The sequence below is a fragment of the Taudactylus pleione genome, unplaced genomic scaffold (genome assembly GCF_031769625.1).
Source record: "Taudactylus pleione unplaced genomic scaffold, aTauple2 ptg000200l, whole genome shotgun sequence".
Taxonomy (NCBI): Eukaryota; Metazoa; Chordata; class Amphibia; order Anura; family Myobatrachidae; genus Taudactylus; species Taudactylus pleione.
This window is the reverse complement of record NW_028284602.1, coordinates 73,087-92,500: the sequence shown is the minus strand read 5'-3', so window position 1 is coordinate 92,500 and position 19,414 is coordinate 73,087. Positions and strand designations below refer to the sequence as shown.

The 19,414-nt window shown below is 45.6% G+C and overlaps 1 protein-coding gene across 1 annotated transcript in view; it reads left to right on the top strand.

Moving 5' to 3' along the window:
- LOC148518679 (tubulin delta chain-like) overlaps nucleotides 1-19,414 on the top strand; it is a 56,697-nt gene that overhangs the window by 19,156 nt on the left and 18,127 nt on the right. The window contains exons 2-4 of the mRNA XM_088477195.1: nucleotides 8,498-8,616; nucleotides 12,598-12,693; nucleotides 19,249-19,310. Coding sequence (XP_088333321.1) covers nucleotides 8,522-8,616; nucleotides 12,598-12,693; nucleotides 19,249-19,310 — 253 coding nt within the window. The 5' untranslated portion in view covers nucleotides 8,498-8,521. The remainder of the gene's footprint in view (nucleotides 1-8,497; nucleotides 8,617-12,597; nucleotides 12,694-19,248; nucleotides 19,311-19,414) is intronic.

Genomic DNA, 19,414 nt, shown 5'->3' with positions numbered 1-19,414 from the left:
CCAGGCGACCAACCTGCGCTTCCACTACCCCCTGGGACAGCGGACCGCAGCAGAGCGGTAGCGCTGCGGCGTCCCAGGGGTTAAATGCATGCCAGGGGAGCGCGCCTTCCCTGTCTCACAGCCGGCGCCTCCCCCGCTGCACACAGCCCTCTCTGCATGCTGCCGACTGGTCCTGTGGCAGCGCTCCTCCCCCAGGCCAGCCTCCTCTCTGCTCCTCGGCGGCCATCTTCTCCAGAACGCATGGTGAACGCTGCTGGAAGCGCTGGACGGAAGCATCGTGGTCTGGGTCCCCCCGCATACCTCTCCTCCGCTGTGGTCAGGTCTGTGTATGCAGCGCTGTGTCCTACCAGGCCCTGTGTCTGTGTAGTTGAGTGATCAGCGCTGTTAGTGCAGGAATTGTTATTTCTCTGCATTGTATGTGACTGTGCTAGCGCTGCCTGTAGCTTTTCTTCTCTAAACTGTCAGCTTTATTACTGTCCCTGTTCTTCTGCTAAAGCCCTTGCGGTGCGGTGCTGCAGGGTGGTCTCTCGCCTATTTAATACTTAATTGGTGAGAGAGGTCACATACGTGGTGCCATCATGTCTGAAAGTGATTTTCCCCTCCGGCTACAGTGTACCACGTGCAAAGTACCGTTAGCGGAGGGGGAGGGTAGCGCGGAGGGCCTTTGCCGGCAGTGTTTGTCCATGGCGCGGCCTATTACGGTTACAGCACCGGTACAGGAGCCGCCCTGGGCTTGTTTCGCTCAGGCGTTAACAGCTTTAGTGGGCCAGTTAGCTCCGCAGCCCGCGTTTACTCCGATGGGTTTGTCCCAGCAGTCTGTGGTGTCGTCACCCATGCAGGGGTTCCCACGACAATTGGTGGTACCCCACAGTCTCCCTATTTCCCCGCTCCCGGGTTCTCAGGAGCCAGCGTGGGTTAACTCCCTGACGAGTTCTGTACAGCACTTGTCGGATGTGTTGCAAGGGGAGTCTGTGATGCGGCCTCATAAAAGGCCGGTGGCGTCTCTGTCCGCTCCTTATGAGGATGACGAAGGGACGTCTGATGATGGGGAGATTCTTGATCCTTACGATCAGGAACCTCTCCATACTAAGGACGCTGATGCTAAGTCCAAAGTATATATTCCTGGACTTATTCGGGCGGTCCGCACAGCCTTGGTGATTGAGGACGAAGTTCCCCCAGCGGCTAAATCTAAGTATGCCTTTTTCAAAGATGTGAAGGGCGATGCCACAGTCTTTCCTCTTTCGGGTCAGTTGGTGGACCATTTAGAGGAGGCGTGGAAACAACCTGGCAAAAGATACCAGCCGCAGAGACGCCTGGCGGTGGCTTATCCGTTCGCGGATAATTATTTTGCTAAGTGGGAATCCCCTCCACAGGTGGATTCTCACGTGACCCGTCTTGTCCGTAGTGCCACATTGCCGATGCCATCCATGTCCTCCCTTAAGGATGCTACGGACCGCAAGGTAGAAATCTGCCTGAAGTCCGCTTATTCCCTTGCAGGGGGGGCAGCACGGCCGGCTATGGCCATTTGCTGGGTTGCCAGAGCGATGGAGCGCTGGGCGGATTCATTAGAGGCTTCTTTTGAATCCGACTGTCCGGCCGATCAGGCGAAGTTGATTGGCAATCTCCGTGATTCGGCCACCTACATCAACGAGGCGGCTCTAGACATTAGTACTCTGGTGTCTAGAATTTCTTCAGCTGCGGTAGCTGCTCGTCGCACCTTGTGGCTGCGATCCTGGAAGGCGGACGCAGATTCCAAGAAAGGTCTGGAAGCGTTGCCGTTTACCGGAGAAGTTCTCTTCGGTCCGGATCTGGATAAGATTGTGGCCACGCTGGCGGCAGCCAAATCTGCTTGTCTCCCGTCGGCCGCTGCTCCTTCTGGTTCGGGACAATCTTCCTTTCGGTCATCTAGGGCCCAGGGCAGGCCCAAACCACAGTCGTTTCCTCGACAGGCTGGCCCTAAGAAATCGGTCAAGCCCCGGAAGCAGGCATGGAGTACCAGACGTCCGGCCCCCAAGCCAGATGACAAGCCTGCGGCCTGACGGTCCGGGCCTCCCTTTGGGGGATCCCAGGGTGGGAGGCCGCCTGCTACAGTTCGCCCAGTGTTGGTCGACCACTACGACAGACACTTGGGTTCTGGAGGTGGTTTCCCACGGATACGCCCTCTCCTTCCGGCACAGACCCCCGGCTCGCTTCTTCACCACGGGTCTCCCATCAGACCGGAACAAGGCTACGGAGCTGCGGAAGGTATTGCACACTATGCTCCAGGCTGGAGTTATAGTGGCGGTTCCATTCTCCCAGAGGGGCCAGGGTTTCTATTCAAATCTATTTTTGGTACAGAAACCCAATGGGTCATATCGTCCGATTCTCAACCTCAAAGCACTCAACAAGTCTTTGCGGGTCCCGAAGTTTCGGATGGAGACCCTACGGTCCATCATTCTGGCGCTGGAACCTGGGGACTACTTGGTGTCATTGGACATACAGGACGCTTACCTGCATGTCCCTATTCTTTGGCGCCATCAACAGTTCCTCAGGTTTGCAATCCGCAGCGACCACTTCCAGTTTCGGGCGTTACCTTTTGGCCTGGCAACAGCACCACGTGTTTTCACCAAGGTGATGGCGGTCATGGCGGCTTCTCTGCGGCTGCAGGGAGTCCGCATGTTGCCGTATTTGGACGACCTGTTATTGGTGGCAGGATCTCCAGAGCTCCTGTTACGCCACTTGGACCTGACCATTGCACTGCTGCAACGGCACGGCTGGCTAATCAACTGGCAGAAGTCCACTCTAATCCCGTCTCGGAGGATTCTGCATCTTGGAGCCTTATTGGGCTCGGGACAGCAAAGGATCTTCGTGACGGAGGACAAGATCTCTGCTTTACAGTCAAGGGTGCGCAGTTGCCTGCACAACCGCCGGGTGTCCTTACACTCGGCGATGAGGTTACTGGGCTCCATGGTGTCGGTGTTCGACATGGTGGAATACGCCCAGTTTCACTCCAGACCTCTGCAGCACCTGATCCTGTCCAAGTGGAACGGGCTGACTCAGTCTTTGAAGTCCCAGACGATTGTGCTCACCCAGGAGGTTCGCCTGTCCCTTGCGTGGTGGTTACAGACGACCCACCTCAACAAGGGACGTCCGTTCTGGGTTCCAAATTGGGTCCTGTTGACAACGGACGCCAGTCTTCGGGGCTGGGGAGCAGTTTCGGGTCCACACTTGTTCCAGGGCAGGTGGACGCCGACAGAAGCGGAGCTTCCAATAAATATCTTGGAACCCCGTGCGGTCTTCAATGCTCTCCAGCAGGCACAGCGGTTTCTCCAGGGTCGCCCGGTGCAGGTCCAGTCGGACAACGCTACCACCGTGGCCTACATAAACAGGCAAGGAGGAACTCGCAGTCGGGCGGCTCTCGTAGAGGTCTCTCGGATCCTGGTTTGGGCGGAGCGCAATCTTCCGGCCATATCAGCGGTCTTCATCCCGGGAGTGCTAAATTGGGAGGCGGACTTTCTAAGTCGCCAGGACGTTCATCCGGGGGAATGGTCCCTGCACCCGGACGTTTTTCAACTACTGGTGGACAGGTGGGGTCTTCCAGAAATCGACCTCATGGCGTCCCGGCACAACAACAAGTTGCCGGTGTACGGGTCTCGCACAAGAGACGAAGGGGCGTCTCTGGTGGATGCTCTGTCCGTCCGGTGGACGTTCCGGTTCGCATACCTGTTCCCTCCGGTCTCCCTTCTTCCACGGGTAATCCGGAAATTCAAACAGGAAGGAGGGACGCTCCTGTTGATAGCTCCCGCGTGGCCCAGACGGCACTGGTTCTCAGACCTTCAGGGTCTGTCCGTGGACATTCCTCTGCGGTTGCCGCTACGACCGGACCTTCTGTCTCAGGGTCCTTGCCTTCACCCGGACCTGACTCGGCTGTCTTTGACGGCGTGGCTGTTGAGACGGCCATGCTGAGGTCCCGGGGGTTTTCCAGCTCTGTGGTGCGTACCATGTTACGAGCTCGGAAACCGTCTTCCGCGAGGATATACCATCGCGTGTGGCATACGTTCTTCCAGTGGTGTCGACCGAGAGGTTATGCACCGCGGGAGTTTCGTCTGTCTCGGATTCTCGCCTTCCTGCAAGCGGGACTAGATCATGGGCTTCGCCTTGCTTCTTTGAAGGTACAGGTTTCGGCCCTATCTGTCTGGTTTCACCGTAGGATTGCTACAATCCCGGATGTGCGCACCTTTATGCAGGGTGTTCTCCACATTCAGCCGCCCTTTGTTCCACCTGTGGCGCCTTGGGATTTGGCTGTGGTCCTGAGGGCTCTCCAAGGACCGCCGTTTGAACCACTGGGCTCAGTGGATCTTAAATGGCTAACAGCTAAGACTGTTTTCCTTCTGGCCATTGCTTCGGCCAGACGTGTTTCTGAGTTAGGGGCTCTTTCTTGTAGACCCCCTTTCTTGGTTTTTTATGGGAACAGGGCAGTGCTCCGCACTCGGCCCGAGTTTCTTCCCAAAGTTGTTTCCCAGTTTCATTTTAACGAGGAAATAGTTGTTCCGGCCTTTAACTCACCGGGTCTTTCCGTGGGTGAGGCCTCTTTGGATGTTGTGCGGGCCTTAAGGACTTATGTTGACCGCACTTCTTCGTTTAGGAAGTCGGACGCTTTGTTTGTCCTCTATGGCTTCCGTAAAAAGGGTTGGCCTGCTTCAAAGCAAACTTTGGCAGCCTGGATCCGTATGGCTATTTCTGAAGCTTATCTTCATGAAGGCCTACCGGTCCCTCCTTCTCTGAAGGCTCATTCCACTAGGTCTGTGGGTCCTTCGTGGGCAGCTCGACGTGGTGCCTCGGCAGTTCAGATCTGCAAGGCTGCTACGTGGTCTTCTGTCCATACCTTCGTGAGGTATTACAGGTTTGACACCTTCGCCTCTCAGGATGCTTCCTTCGGGCGGCGGATTCTCCTTTCTGCACAGGAGCGTCCCCACCCTTAAAGGATACTGCTTTGGGACATCCCCAAGGTATCCTGTGGATACCATATGGACCCTGAAGTAGAAAATATGAGATATGGTAAGAACTTACCCTTGTTATCTCTATTTCTACGAAGTCCATAGGGTTCCACAGGACTCCCGCCCTGTCGCACCTGTGCTGCAGATGGGCTTTGCTCTGGTCACCGGTTTTCCGTCTCCCTCTGGTGAGAATGTGATTCTTGTATGTGTCCAGATCTTTGTTCTCTCTCTTCCTTCTCCTCCTCCGGCCTATGGCTTGGTAACTAACTGAGGTGCCTTGGCCCGGGGGCGGGGTATAGGAGGGGGACCTAGTGCATCCTGGGAGGCTGAAAGCTTAACTCTTTGGTGCCCTGCGACTGACGTCACACCTATACCCCAAGGTATCCTGTGGAACCCTATGGACTTCGTAGAAATAGAGATAACAAGGGTAAGTTCTTACCATATCTCATATTATGTCAGTACATCTGTATTATATCTCTTTATCTCTATATTATATCAGTCTATACCTCTATATTATATACATGTATGTCATTATTATTATTATTATTATTATCATCATCTAATATTCACCTTATTACCCCGCTCGCATCTCATCAGCTCTATAGCTGTGTCCTATATGTCATTATTATATGTCATTATTGTATGTCAGTACATCTGTATTATATCTCTTTATCTCTATATTATATCAGTCTATACCTCTATATTATATACATGTATGTCATTATTATTATTATTATTATTATTATTATTATTATCATCATCTAATATTCACCTTATTACCCCGCTCTCATCTCATCAGCTCTATAGCTGTGTCCTATATGTCATTATTATATGTCATTATATACTGTATGTTATTATTATTATTATTATTATCATCCACCTTATTACCCCGCTCTCACCTCATCAGCTCTATATCTGTGTCCTATATGTCATTATTATATGTCATTATTATATGTCAGTACATCTATATTATATCAGTCTATACCTCTATATTATATACATGTATGTCATCATTATTATTATTATTATTATCATCATCTAATATTCACCTTATTACCCCGCTCTCATCTCATCAGCTCTATAGCTGTGTCCTATATGTCATTATTATATGTCATTATTATATGTCATTATATGTCAGTACATCTATATTATATCTCTTTATCTCTATATTATATGTCTATACCTCTATATTATATACATATATGTGATTATTATTATCTAATATCCACCTTATTACCCCGCTCTCATCTCATCAGCTCTATAGCTGTGTCCTACATGTCATTAGTATATGTCATTATATACTGTATGTGATTATTATTATTATTATTATCTAATATCCACCTTATTACCCCGCTCGCATCTCATCAGCTCTATAGCTGTGTCCTATATGTCATTATTAAATGTCAGTACATTTGTATTATATCTCTTTATCTCTATATTATATCAGTCTATACCTCTATATTATATACATGTATGTCATTATTATTATTATCATTATTATTATTATTATCATCTAATATTCACCTTATTACCCCGCTCGCATCTCATCAGCTCTATAGCTGTGTCCTATATGTCATTATTATATGTCAGTACATCTGTATTATATCTCTTTATCTCTATATTATATCAGTCTATACCTCTAAATTATATACATGTATGTCATTATTATTATTATTATCTAATATCCACCTTATTACCCCGCTCGCATCTCATCAGCTCTATAGCTGTGTCCTACATGTCATTAGTATATGTCATTATATACTGTATGTGATTATTATTATTATTATTATCTAATATCCACCTTATTACCCCGCTCGCATCTCATCAGCTCTATAGCTGTGTCCTACATGTCATTATAATATGTCATTATTATATGTAATTTGTATATTATATATGTCTTAATCTATTTATGCGTCTACGTATTATATATATGAATATCTATATTATATCTGCATTATACCTGGCTATATATATTTTTATATCTATAGCATTTACTTTTGTGTACTGTTCATATCAATATATTTTATTTATTTGCAAATTATACCTGTCTGTCTCTGTAATATATATATTTTGTCTCTTATTTCAAATAATATATTTATATATACATACACACATGCGCGCGCGTGACCCGCCCCTGCTTCGCACGGGAGCAATTTTGAATTTACGGATATAGGCCCTCATTCAGAGCCACTCGCTAGCGGCAGTACGCTCGTTCCGAGCGATGTTCGCTCATCTGCGCATGCGTACGGTTTTTAGTACGCATGCGCGAACCAGTCAGTGCGGCCGAAAAACATTTGTATGCAATATAGCGAGTGCCTGCTATTTTGAGTGACAGAATGAGGCGTATGTGGGTGGTAACAGGGGAAGGTGCTTGAAAACGGGGAGTGGAGATCCGTTGCAGGCGTGCTTAAAGGTCAAAACGGGCGTTTTATGGGTGTGCATAATTAATACAGCAGCGTCAATGACCACGTCACTTGGTTTTTTTTTAACTCAGAACTGCTCGCAAAATAGCGGTTGAAAAAACCAACCACAAGAATAGCGAGCAGTTCATATGCTGTACGATGTACTTGATTAATCTAATAAATAGCGGACATGACGTATGGTGCGAGCAGCCAGGGGGCGTTTTTAAGAAATAAAAGAGCGTATGTTTTGCTCGCTCGTTCAGACTTAGAGGTGTGAACAGACCGCAATGTGCGAACGGAACATTTGCATAGCCACCCCTTGTTTTTGAACGAACGAACGCAAATAGCGAACGGCTCTGAATGAGGGCCATACTCTTTTTTTTTTTTTTTTTTTGTTTAAATTTCTTTAAACCAAAGTCTTATGCTGCCCATCCACTAGGCGATTTTGACAGACGTCGTTATTGTGTAATTGCTTGCAAATTGGGCAGTAAAATGTTAAAAACGACCAGCGATGCGCGTGCCCACTGGTCGTTTTTAACATCTATCATCGCCCGAACTTGACAGTCAACCTGACGACCGCCGTCAGGTTGCCATGTTCAGGGATGATTTATCTGCATACACTGAAAGTCTGAGCGTTCAGTGTATGCACTTCACCCCGAGGGGGACAACAGCACGATTATGATGTCGTAATCGTGCCATCGTCCCCCCATCTAGTAATGGATGGGTGGCATTATAAGTTTGACTTGAAGACGACATTAGTAGTTTTTACCTCCTGACGTCAACACAAAAAGAATTAAGCTGGGTACACACTAGACGATGCGTGTACCCAAAGATGGCACGATATATTGGGCAGTCCGTACACACTGCATGATCCGGTGTACGCTATATTATTCCCCCTGCCGCACCCAGAAGCATGGTGTTGGCCACCAGACGTTCTGATCTGTGCAGCATTAGCAGATCAGAAGATGCGACGAACGACGCGTGTGGTTTTGTTCCGTACTTCTCTCTCTCCTTGGCATCACTATAATAATGGAATATTGCTTTATGTACTAAGACGAGTGCTCACCTTCCTGCCGTCTTACCCCTAATGGTGCCGCCATGTCTCTGTTTTTCCGGCAGGTTACGTATGTGTTCTGGGAGAACATGTCCCTGATCTGGCTCCAGGTTGGTCAGTGCGGAAACCAGATTGGACAGGAATGGTGGCAGATACTCACCAACAACGTCGCAGAAAGTGACCGGTAAGAGCCGATAACGACTCTTCTATAGTGCGCAGTAATATGTCGCCAATGCCGCCTTGTTTCCTAGACCCGTAACCCTCTCTTAGCAGACATGGGCAGTGGGATTACGGATCTGACAGTTTCCTCAGGTTGGGGGAAGGCCCTTTCCATGCAAAGGCAGAAAATCAGGTTGGATAACCCAAGATGTCACCTTGGAAGTTTTTAGATCAGTGGTTCTCAAATTCGGTCCTTGGGACCCCAAACAGGTCACGTGACATCATCTAGCTGCCAGCTCTCAGTACACTGGCTCTGAGCGATCACATGATTTCAGTGTCACAGGAACTCCTCCCACATTAGCAGCTCATTTAAATAATGCAGAAGACATTTACGGTATAAAGAGGGAGGGGCCCAGTGTTACAGCTGATGTTTCTCATTAATGGTATAGTGTTAAAGGACATCTAAATCCCAAATTTGATATTTTCCCAAAACAAACCAACAAAGGCTGGTACACGTCTAGTGTGTACCGACCTTGTTAACTACGGGACCCGGCGGGGTGCCGGCATCGGCAAGTGCGTACACACTTGCATGGCCCCCCGCTGACGATATCGTCCGTCGGATCTGCATGCAGGTCCAACGGGCGATGTCTATGACGACGGGTGGGAGTGTGCATCGTCAGCGACATAGCAGGTACCCATTGGGCGATGTGCCCGACATATCATCTAGTGTGTACCCAGGTATAAGACATAGGAAGTATTACATTCCCCTCCATTCCAGACATATGAAGCCCCCCAAATCTGGAGGACAGTATATGGATGGATTCTAAAGTAGCTGAAATAATTTCAGTTGCCGTGACATCACTGTCCCTGACCCCACCCCTGTGGTTAAATCCACCAATCCCCACAAGGCAAGACTGCCAAGTTGTGATTCCGTCTGTGCAAGCTCCTCCCCCCTAACATGGCGGCCTGCTGCAAGGGAGAGAAAGATGATGAACATAATTAATTCGGTAGAAGCACTCCGTTATTTCTTTTCTATTATTAGGCTTTGTAATAGGCAGCCAATGCTATGTATTAATCATAGAGTCCTGGTTCAGAAATGGCCGCAGCGCACACAGCAGCCGTGTCTTTGGTCCTATGCGTGGTAAATCATCGGCTGTACATACAAGGATCAGGCCCATAGGCTTTCCTATACGTGGTGATTAGGCTAGTAGTGTAATCTGGTGATGGAGTACTGGTGTGAGCTCTCCGCGGTATGAAGGTGCTGTGTGTACAGTGATGGCCCCATAGGCTTTCCTATACGTGGTGATTAGGCTAGTAGTGTAATCTGGTGATGGAGTACGGGTGTGAGCTCTCCGTGGTATGAAGGTGCTGTGTGTACAATGACGGCCCCATAGGCTTTCCTATACGTGGTGATTAGGTTAGTAGTGTAATCTGGTGATGGAATACGGGTGTGAGCTCTCCGTGGTATGATGGTGCTGTGTGTACAGTGATGGCCCCATAGGCTTTCCTATACGTGGTGATTAGGCTAGTAGTGTAATCTGGTGATGGAGTACGGGTGTGAGCTCTCCGCGGTATGAAGGTGCTGTGTGTAAAGTGATGGCCCCATAGGCTTTCCTATACGTGGTGATTAGGCTAGTAGTGTAATCTGGTGATGGAGTATGGGTGTGAGCTCTCCGCGGTATAAAGGTGCTGTGTGTACAGTGATGGCCCCATAGGCTTTCCTATACGTGGTGATTAGGCTAGTAGTGTAATCGGGTGATGGAGTACGGGTGTGAGCTCTCCGCGGTATGAAGGTGCTGTGTGTACAGTGATGGCCCTATAGGCTTTCCTATACGTGGTGATTAGGCTAGTAGTGTATTCTGGTGATGGAGTACGGGTGTGAGCTCTCCGCGGTATGAAGGTGCTGTGTGTACAGTGATGGCCCCATAGGCTTTCCTATACGTGGTGATTAGGCTAGTAGTGTAATCTGGTGATGGAGTACGGGTGTGAGCTCTCCGTGGTATGAAGGTGCTGTGTGTACAGTGATGGCCCCATAGGCTTTCCTATACGTGGTGATTAGGCTAGTAGTGTAATCTGGTGATGGAGTACGGGTGTGAGCTCTCTGCGTTATGAAGGTGCTGTGTGTACAGTGATGACCCCATAGGCTTTCCTATACGTGGTGATTAGGCTAGTAGTGTAATCTGGTGATGGAGTACGGGTGTGAGCTCTCTGTGGTATGAAGGTGCTGTGTGTACAGTGATGGCCCCATAGGCTTTCCTATATGTGGTGATTAGGCTAGTAGTGTAATCTGGTGATGGAGTACGGGTGTGGGCTCTCCGTGGTATGAAGGTACTGTGTGTACAGTGATGACCCCATAGGCTTTCCTATACGTGGTGATTAGGCTAGTAGTGTAATCTGGTGATGGAGTACGGGTGTGAGCTCTCCGTGGTATGAAGGTGCTGTGTGTACAGTGATGGCCCCATAGGTTTTCCTATACATGGTGATTAGGCTAGTAGTGTAATCTGGTGATGGAGTACGGGTGTGAGCTCTCCGCGGTATGAAGGTGCTGTGTGTACAGTGATGGCCCCATAGGCTTTCCTATACGTGGTGATTAGGCTAGTAGTGTAATCTGGTGATGGAGTACGGGTGTGAGCTCTCTGTGGTATGAAGGTGCTGTGTGTACAGTGATGGCCCCATAGGCTTTCCTATACGTGGTGATTAGGCTAGTAGTGTAATCTGGTGATGGAGTACGGGTGTGAGCTCTCTGTGGTATGAAGGTGCTGTGTGTACAGTGATGGCCCCATAGGCTTTCCTATATGTGGTGATTAGGCTAGTAGTGTAATCTGGTGATGGAGTACGGGTGTGGGCTCTCCGTGGTATGAAGGTACTGTGTGTACAGTGATGACCCCATAGGCTTTCCTATACGTGGTGATTAGGCTAGTAGTGTAATCTGGTGATGGAGTACGGGTGTGAGCTCTCCGTGGTATGAAGGTGCTGTGTGTACAGTGATGGCCCCATAGGTTTTCCTATACATGGTGATTAGGCTAGTAGTGTAATCTGGTGATGGAGTACGGGTGTGAGCTCTCCGCGGTATGAAGGTGCTGTGTGTACAGTGATGGCCCCATAGGCTTTCCTATACGTGGTGATTAGGCTAGTAGTGTAATCTGGTGATGGAGTACGGGTGTGAGCTCTCTGTGGTATGAAGGTGCTGTGTGTACAGTGATGGCCCCATAGGCTTTCCTATACGTGGTGATTAGGCTAGTAGTGTAATCTGGTGATGGAGTACGGGTGTGAGATCTCCGCGGTATGAAGGTGCTGTGTGTACAGTGATGACCCCATAGGCTTTCCTATACGTGGTGATTAGGCTAGTAGTGTAATCTGGTGATGGAGTACGGGTGTGAGCTCTCAGCGGTATGAAGGTGCTGTGTGTACAGTGATGGCCCCATAGGCTTTCCTATACGTGGTGATTAGGCTAGTAGTGTAATCTGGTGATGGAGTACGGATGTGAGCTCTCCGCGGTATGAAGGTGCTGTGTGTACAGTGATGGCCCCATAGGCTTTCCTATACGTGGTGATTAGGCTAGTAGTGTAATCTGGTGATGGAGTACGGGTGTGAGCTCTCCGCGGTATGAAGGTGCTGTGTGTACAGTGATGGCCCCATAGGCTTTCCTATACGTGGTGATTAGGCTAGTAGTGTAATCTGGTGATGGAGTACAGGTGTGAGCTCTCCGCGGTATGAAGGTGCTGTGTGTACAGTAATGGCCCCATAGTCTTTCCTATACGTGGTGATTAGGCTAGTAGTGTAATCTGGTGATGGAGTACGGGTGTGAGCTCTCCGTGGTATGAAGGTGCTGTGTGTACAGTGATGGCCCCATAGGCTTTCCTATACGTGGTGATTAGGCTAGTAGTGTAATCTGGTGATGGAGTACGGGTGTGAGCTCTCCGTGGTATGAAGGTGCTGTGTGTACAGTGATGGCCCCATAGTTAGGGATATGAATGTGCAGATGACTTCTCCTCTTGTTCCTTAGGTATCCGTTCTTCTCCCGCGACGGGCTGATTAATGCCATTTGTGTAGACAGTGAGCCTAAGGTGATCCGGAGATTACGGCAACAGGTGAAGAAAGGGTGAGTTACTGTAAGAGGGACTCTAATGCAGCCGCGACTGAGTTTTTTTGGTAGTGCCTCAGCCGCTGGGATTGGTACAGAGATTCCCACCAGCTGCCGTGCTAATCCGCCGCTTTGTGTAGTAAGGCGCACCACAGGCCGCACATCGGTTGCTCCATTAAACATTACAGCAGCCCGATGGAGGCGCAGAATTTGCCCTTTGAAATCAGTGGTTTTTTCGGCAGTTGCTGACTGTAACACGCCCACATCTCGCTAACCCCCCACCCCATTACCACCCAGGAAAGCCCTCTGAAATTGCCTCTCTTATTCTGCGGCAGCTATCACGATGCATCCGCTGACTGAAAACAGCAGCCGCTTGCGTCCGATATCAACATTGCGGCAACCACTGAATCAGGCCCACTTTATTTAAGATTCTCAAAACCAGTTGTTGATCAAGTAATGGCCAGTACTTACCCCTAGACCTTGCCCATCGGCGTGCTACCATAGACTTGTAGCAGGTCGTCCCTGTAGCGGCACAGGAAGTCTGGTGTGCATGGAAAAAAAGTGCCCCCATCCCACATCATGAGGTGTCGGTGTCTTAGATGTTGTCACTTTTACACCTGAGTCTCTACAAATAGTCAGTATCTGCATGCAGTAAGGTGGTAACTATATGTATATATCCAGCCAGTGTCGAAACTAGGGTTTTTGTCACCCGGGGCAAGACAGTAATTTGGCGCGCCCCCCCCCCCATGGTAATTCCCCCATAGTAATGCCCCTGTAGTGACCAAATAGTAATGCCCCCTGGTAATGCCACCTGTAGAGCCCCCTGGTAATGCCCCTGTAGAGCCCCCTGGTAATGCCCCTGTAGAGCCCTCTGGTAATGCCCCTGTAGAGCCCACTGGTAATGCCCCTGTAGGTAATGCCACTGTAGTCCTCCTGTAGTGTCCCCTGTTAATGCCCCCGTAGTGCCACATGCACACACACAAAACAAAAGAAATACTTACCTTAAACCCCGCTCCTGTGATCGCCGCCGTCGGGTCCGCCCGGCTGCTCCTCGGAACTATGGGAGAGACGTCATTACGTCTCTGACAGTAAAAGGAATTGGTAGAGACTGCGCTAGTTCTATCACACATAAAGGATGTGTTCAAATGCAGTTGCTGCTAATGGAATAAATTAAACTGAGGACATTACAAACCCCAAAGTACATATATCAAAACAAGAAAAAATGATTCCCAGCGCAATCCTGTTCACACATCAGACATAAAAATATTGGTTATATCGATAAAACCTTATGGTTTATATTGAATAAATATGTTAAATAAAATAAAATAAAATTTCAACGTCTCCTATTACGATTGTTTGTCTAATAAATATATTGACTCCATTATATATTATTCATCCAATCATTTATTAACAAAGCATTAGGTTTGTAGAAATATATGGATACAGTAAAAAACTAGAAAAGGCTGTGCTTATTGCCTGGTAAGAACACTTATTTATTCAAAGTAATAGGTATAAGGGTAAAAGTTTAACTTATAACAGAAATAGATATCGTCTTAATGGTTTATTATGTTTGCAAGTAGTAAAAATTGGTGCTGCCTAATACCGGTATACACTACAAATAACACACACAAATAAACAAAACAAGGGGACCTTTAAGTCTCGTGCTGATTTCAGAAAAAGGGTAACAAAAATGTCCAGGTGAATCTAATATATCGACCGTCCTCCAGAAGAGAAGGGGGAAGTACGCATTCCGCGCTTTACTTTCCCTGTAATCGTCAGTGAAAATAAGGCTATGTCCAGCCTGTAAATGATAACAACACCGCTCTGGTGTAGAATTATTATATACTGCTAGCCCTTTGTAGGTCACCACAAACTGTAGCTATATCAAGCCTTAACCTGTTATGAAAAAAATTGTTTTTTGACAGGTACCTTCCGTCTGTGGGTGGTATAGAGCTCTGTTAAACTGCAGTGTAAAAAAACCTTGCGTGATTTGGATGTTAAATAAGTCCAAGGCTATAACCAACCTTAACCTTTGAGCCTCAGGTATCCTCCGTCAGTGGATGGCGTTAGTGCCGCTAAACAGCGGTGCGGGATTCCTTATGTGACTTGAGCGTCTGTGCACAAACGGAGTGGTCCGCTTTGGCGGTATGTAGAGATGTCTGCCGGCAGACTTGCCCGTTTCTTCGTTCCCTAGACGTGCCGGTCTATAGGGGTGATGATAGCGGGATCGATATAGTCCTCCTCCTCGACGTTTCACCTGATCACAGGCTTCCTCAGGAGTGCTGAGGTAATCGATCTCTCCCTCCGTCCAACTTTATATAGTGGTCTCCTATTTGTGACAGGTGATTGTAATTCCACACTCGAGCACCTTATCAGGATTTTCAGGTTCTTGATTTAGTTGCTGGATTTCTTCTTCTTTTCTGCGAGGGCTAATATAAGGGTTACCACTATATTTTTCCAAGCAGGACTTAACCCCGTTTTTAACTAAAGACATATGGACAATATATAACATATAACACCCTAACCACGATATTAAATACAATTCCTGGGATATTGAAATAAAATAAAAATAGAAATAAAAACAACAATAAGAGTGAATATGGAAGTTATACAAATTACGAGCCCTAAGGATGATGAAACAGCCAATAAATGTTGCTAAAAATAAACTAATAAGTATCATAGATCTTCCACTCCAAAAAGGAGGATGGGTGAAAGATGACACTGTATAAATTGGACATGGGCCCTCATTCAGACCCACTCGCGAGCGGCTGTCCGCTCGCAAGTGGGTCGATGGTCCCCGCTGCGCATTCGCACGACGGAGGGAGCTCCGTCGTGCGCATGCGCGAGACCCGACGAGCGAAGGACTTTGCTTCGCTTGGAGTGTCTCATCAAAGGGGGCGTGCTGTCGATGGTGACTGACAGCACGCCCCCTTTGGTGGGCGTGCTGGGGGCGTGCCTGCCAAGGGAACGCCTAGCGTCTGAAGCCGGCCCCACTGACATCACTAGTGATGTCAGTGGGAGTGATTTTGGCTCTGATCTGATAGAGCCAAAATCACTCCTGGCCTTGCGGTTGAAAAACCCAACCGCAGGCTTTTGCTCACAGTTTCGATGGTCGCGATGGTCAAGACCATCGCGACCATCATTTTGCACGCTCGTATATGCTGTGGGTGGTGACCCACAGCTATACGAGCGTCCAGGAGGACTCTCCATAGTAATGGAGGGTGGGCCCTGATTCAGAGCGAGCTCTCTGGTCAGAGCGTCCGGCTCTGAATCAGGGCCATAGTAAGGAGAAAAATAGTGGGACCTGTGAACTCATAATGATGAATAAATGAATGAATGTATCACTGAATCAACTAATACCAAAGGAGTAAAAAAGGGGAAGAGATATGACAATAAATAAAATTATAAATAATGATATATAGTGATAAAGTTTGAAAAGGGTAAATAATCTAGGGATCTACAGAGGTATTGATCCAATTTTAAGAGATTTTAGAATTATTCCTTAAGAAAGGGGGTAATTTCTAGATCTATGTTCAGACCTCTTGGGTATCTTGTTCCTAGGGTATATATCATTTCAGCTTCTTTTTTTGCCAATGCTTTTTCTATTTTCGTTCCTCTCCCGTTTGCAGTTACTATTTTTAAACCTGTAAATTGAAGATCTGATGGGTCACTGTTGTGTTTCTCCAAAAAATGAACAGGACTACTATGATTATCTTTCCGGTTCTAGACATTGCACAGATGTTCTTGAATTCTGGTGTGTAATTTCCTTTTGGTCATTCCCACGTATTGTAGACCACAGGGGCAGGTTATTAGATAAATAACCCCCCTTGTACTACACGTAATGAACGCCTTTATTTTATATTTATTTTCATTTGTAAAGGACGTTACTTCTTTGACCGTTTTTTTCGTTCTTCTTTTTTTAGTTTTTTTTGCATGACTCCCACCTAAAGAATCCTTTCATATTTGGATTTAACCAGGTGCTACCTATTCCTGTATCTGTGTTCTTGTTTTTGCTCTTGTAGTGACTTTTAACCAGTGTTGATTTTAGAGTTGGTGCTTTACGGTAAACTACCCTAGGATTTTTTGGTAAGATTTCTTTCAATTCATCATCGGCTAAAAAGAATATGCCAATGTTTCCGCAAACTTCTTTCTAGCAGGTTACTTTGAGCTGAGTACGTTGAAATGAGTAGGGGTTGATTTTGTGTACTTTCTTGGCGATCTTTGTAGAGTAGAAGATCATTACGGTCCAAAGTTTCTATTTTCTTTCGTGCATCCTCTAACTTTTCCTTAGGATAATTCTGTTGCAAAAATTGTGTTTCCAAAATCTTGGATTGTTCTATATAATCTTCCTTCCTGGAGCAAGTTCCTTCTCATTCTACTGAACTGCCCCCCTGCAATGTTGGATATCCACTTCCGATGGTGACTACTTAAAGCGTTTAAGTAACTATTGCAATGGCGCTGGTATTCGGCAGCACCAATTTTTACTACTTGCAAACATAATAAACCATTAAGACGATATCTATTTCTGTTATAAGTTAAACTTTTACCCTTATACCTATTACTTTGAATAAATAAGTGTTCTTACCAGGCAATAAGCACAGCCTTTTCTAGTTTTTTACTGTATCCATATATTTCTACAAACCTAATGCTTTGTTAATAAATGATTGGATGAATAATTATATTGACTCCATTATATATTATTCATCCAAACAATCGTAATAGGAGACGTTGAAATTTTATTTTATTTTATTTAACATATTTATTCACTATAAACCATAAGGTTTTATCGATATAACCAATATTTTTATGTCTGTCATTACGTCTCCCCCATAGTGCCCGTGGGGAGAGCCGGAAGCTGGAGTTCAGGAGAGAACTCCAGCCTCCGGCTAGCACGGCGCTGCAGAGAAGAGCCGGGCGCCCTCTGGTAATAACATCTCAGCGGGCGCCCGCCTTAGAGTCTCCTTGCAGTGCCGGGCTGGAGGTCTTGACGCCGTGTGCAGCGGCGTACACGGTGCACGTGCACCTCCAGCCCCCCCCCTAGTTGCGCTGCCAGCCCATTGTTATGTTGCCTTATACCGTGGTAACCCACATACTTATTGCTAAGGCTGCCATGCAGTAGAAGTGGCATATATATCAATATATATCACTATATACAGCGTCACTGTATATCACTATATACAGTATCACTATATACAGTTTCACTGTATATAACTATATACAGTATCACTAAATACAGTATCACTGTATATAACTATATACAGTATCACTATATACAGTTTCACTGTATATAACTATATACAGTATCACTAAATACAGTATCACTGTATATAACTATATACAGTATCACTATATACAGTTTCACTATATATAACTATATACAGTATCACTAAATACAGTATCACTATATATATCACTATATATAACTATATACTGTATCACTATATATATCACTATATACAGTATCACTATATGTCACTATATACTATATCACTATATACTGTATAACTATATACTGTATCACTATATACAATATCACTATATACTGTATCACTATATACAGTATCGCTATATATAAGTATACTGTATCACTATGTACAGTATCACTATATACAGTATCACTATATATAACTATATACTGTATCACTATATACAATATCACTATATACTGTATCACTATATACAGTATCACTATATATAAGTATACTGTATCACTATGTACAGTATCACTATATACAGTATCACTATATATAACTATATACTGTATCAGTATATATAACTACAGTGTATATACTGTATCACTGTATATCACTATGTACAATATCACTATAACTATATACTGTATCTCTATATAACACTATATATCACTATATACAGTATCACTATATATATCTATATACTGTATCACTATAAATCACTATATACAGTATCACTATATATATCTATATACTGTATCACTATATATCACTATATACAGTATCACTATATATATCTATATACAGTATCACTATATAACTATACAGTATCACTATATATATCTATATACAGTATCACTATAACTATATACAGTATCACTATCAATCACTATATACTGTATCACTATATACAGTATCGCTATATATCACTATATACTGTATCACTATATATCACTATATACAGTATCGCTATATATCACTATATACTGTATCACTATATATCACTATATACAGTATCGCTATATCACTATATACTGTATCACTATATACAGTATCACTAAATATAACTATATACTGTATCACTATATACAGTATCGCTATATCACTATATACTGTATCACTATATACAGTATCACTATATATAACTATATACTGTATCACTATATACAGTATCACTATATACTGTATCACTATATATAACTATATACTGTATCACTATATACAGTATCACTATATACTGTATCACTATATATAACTATATACAGTATCACTATATACTGTATCTCTATATATAACTATATACTGTATCACTATATACAGTATCACTATATACTGTATCACTATATATCACCATGCACTGACTGGTTGTGTTTATCTGCAGGCATTTCAGAGACGCCAATATCATTGTGGGACAGAAGGGAAGAGGGAACAACTGGGCGTATGGTAAGGGCAGAATCGGACCTGCTTCATTCCCAATCACAGTCGGATGCTTTATAATGTGTGTCGGCATTAAACGTCTTTCTTTTGTAAAGCTTTGTTAGTATTTG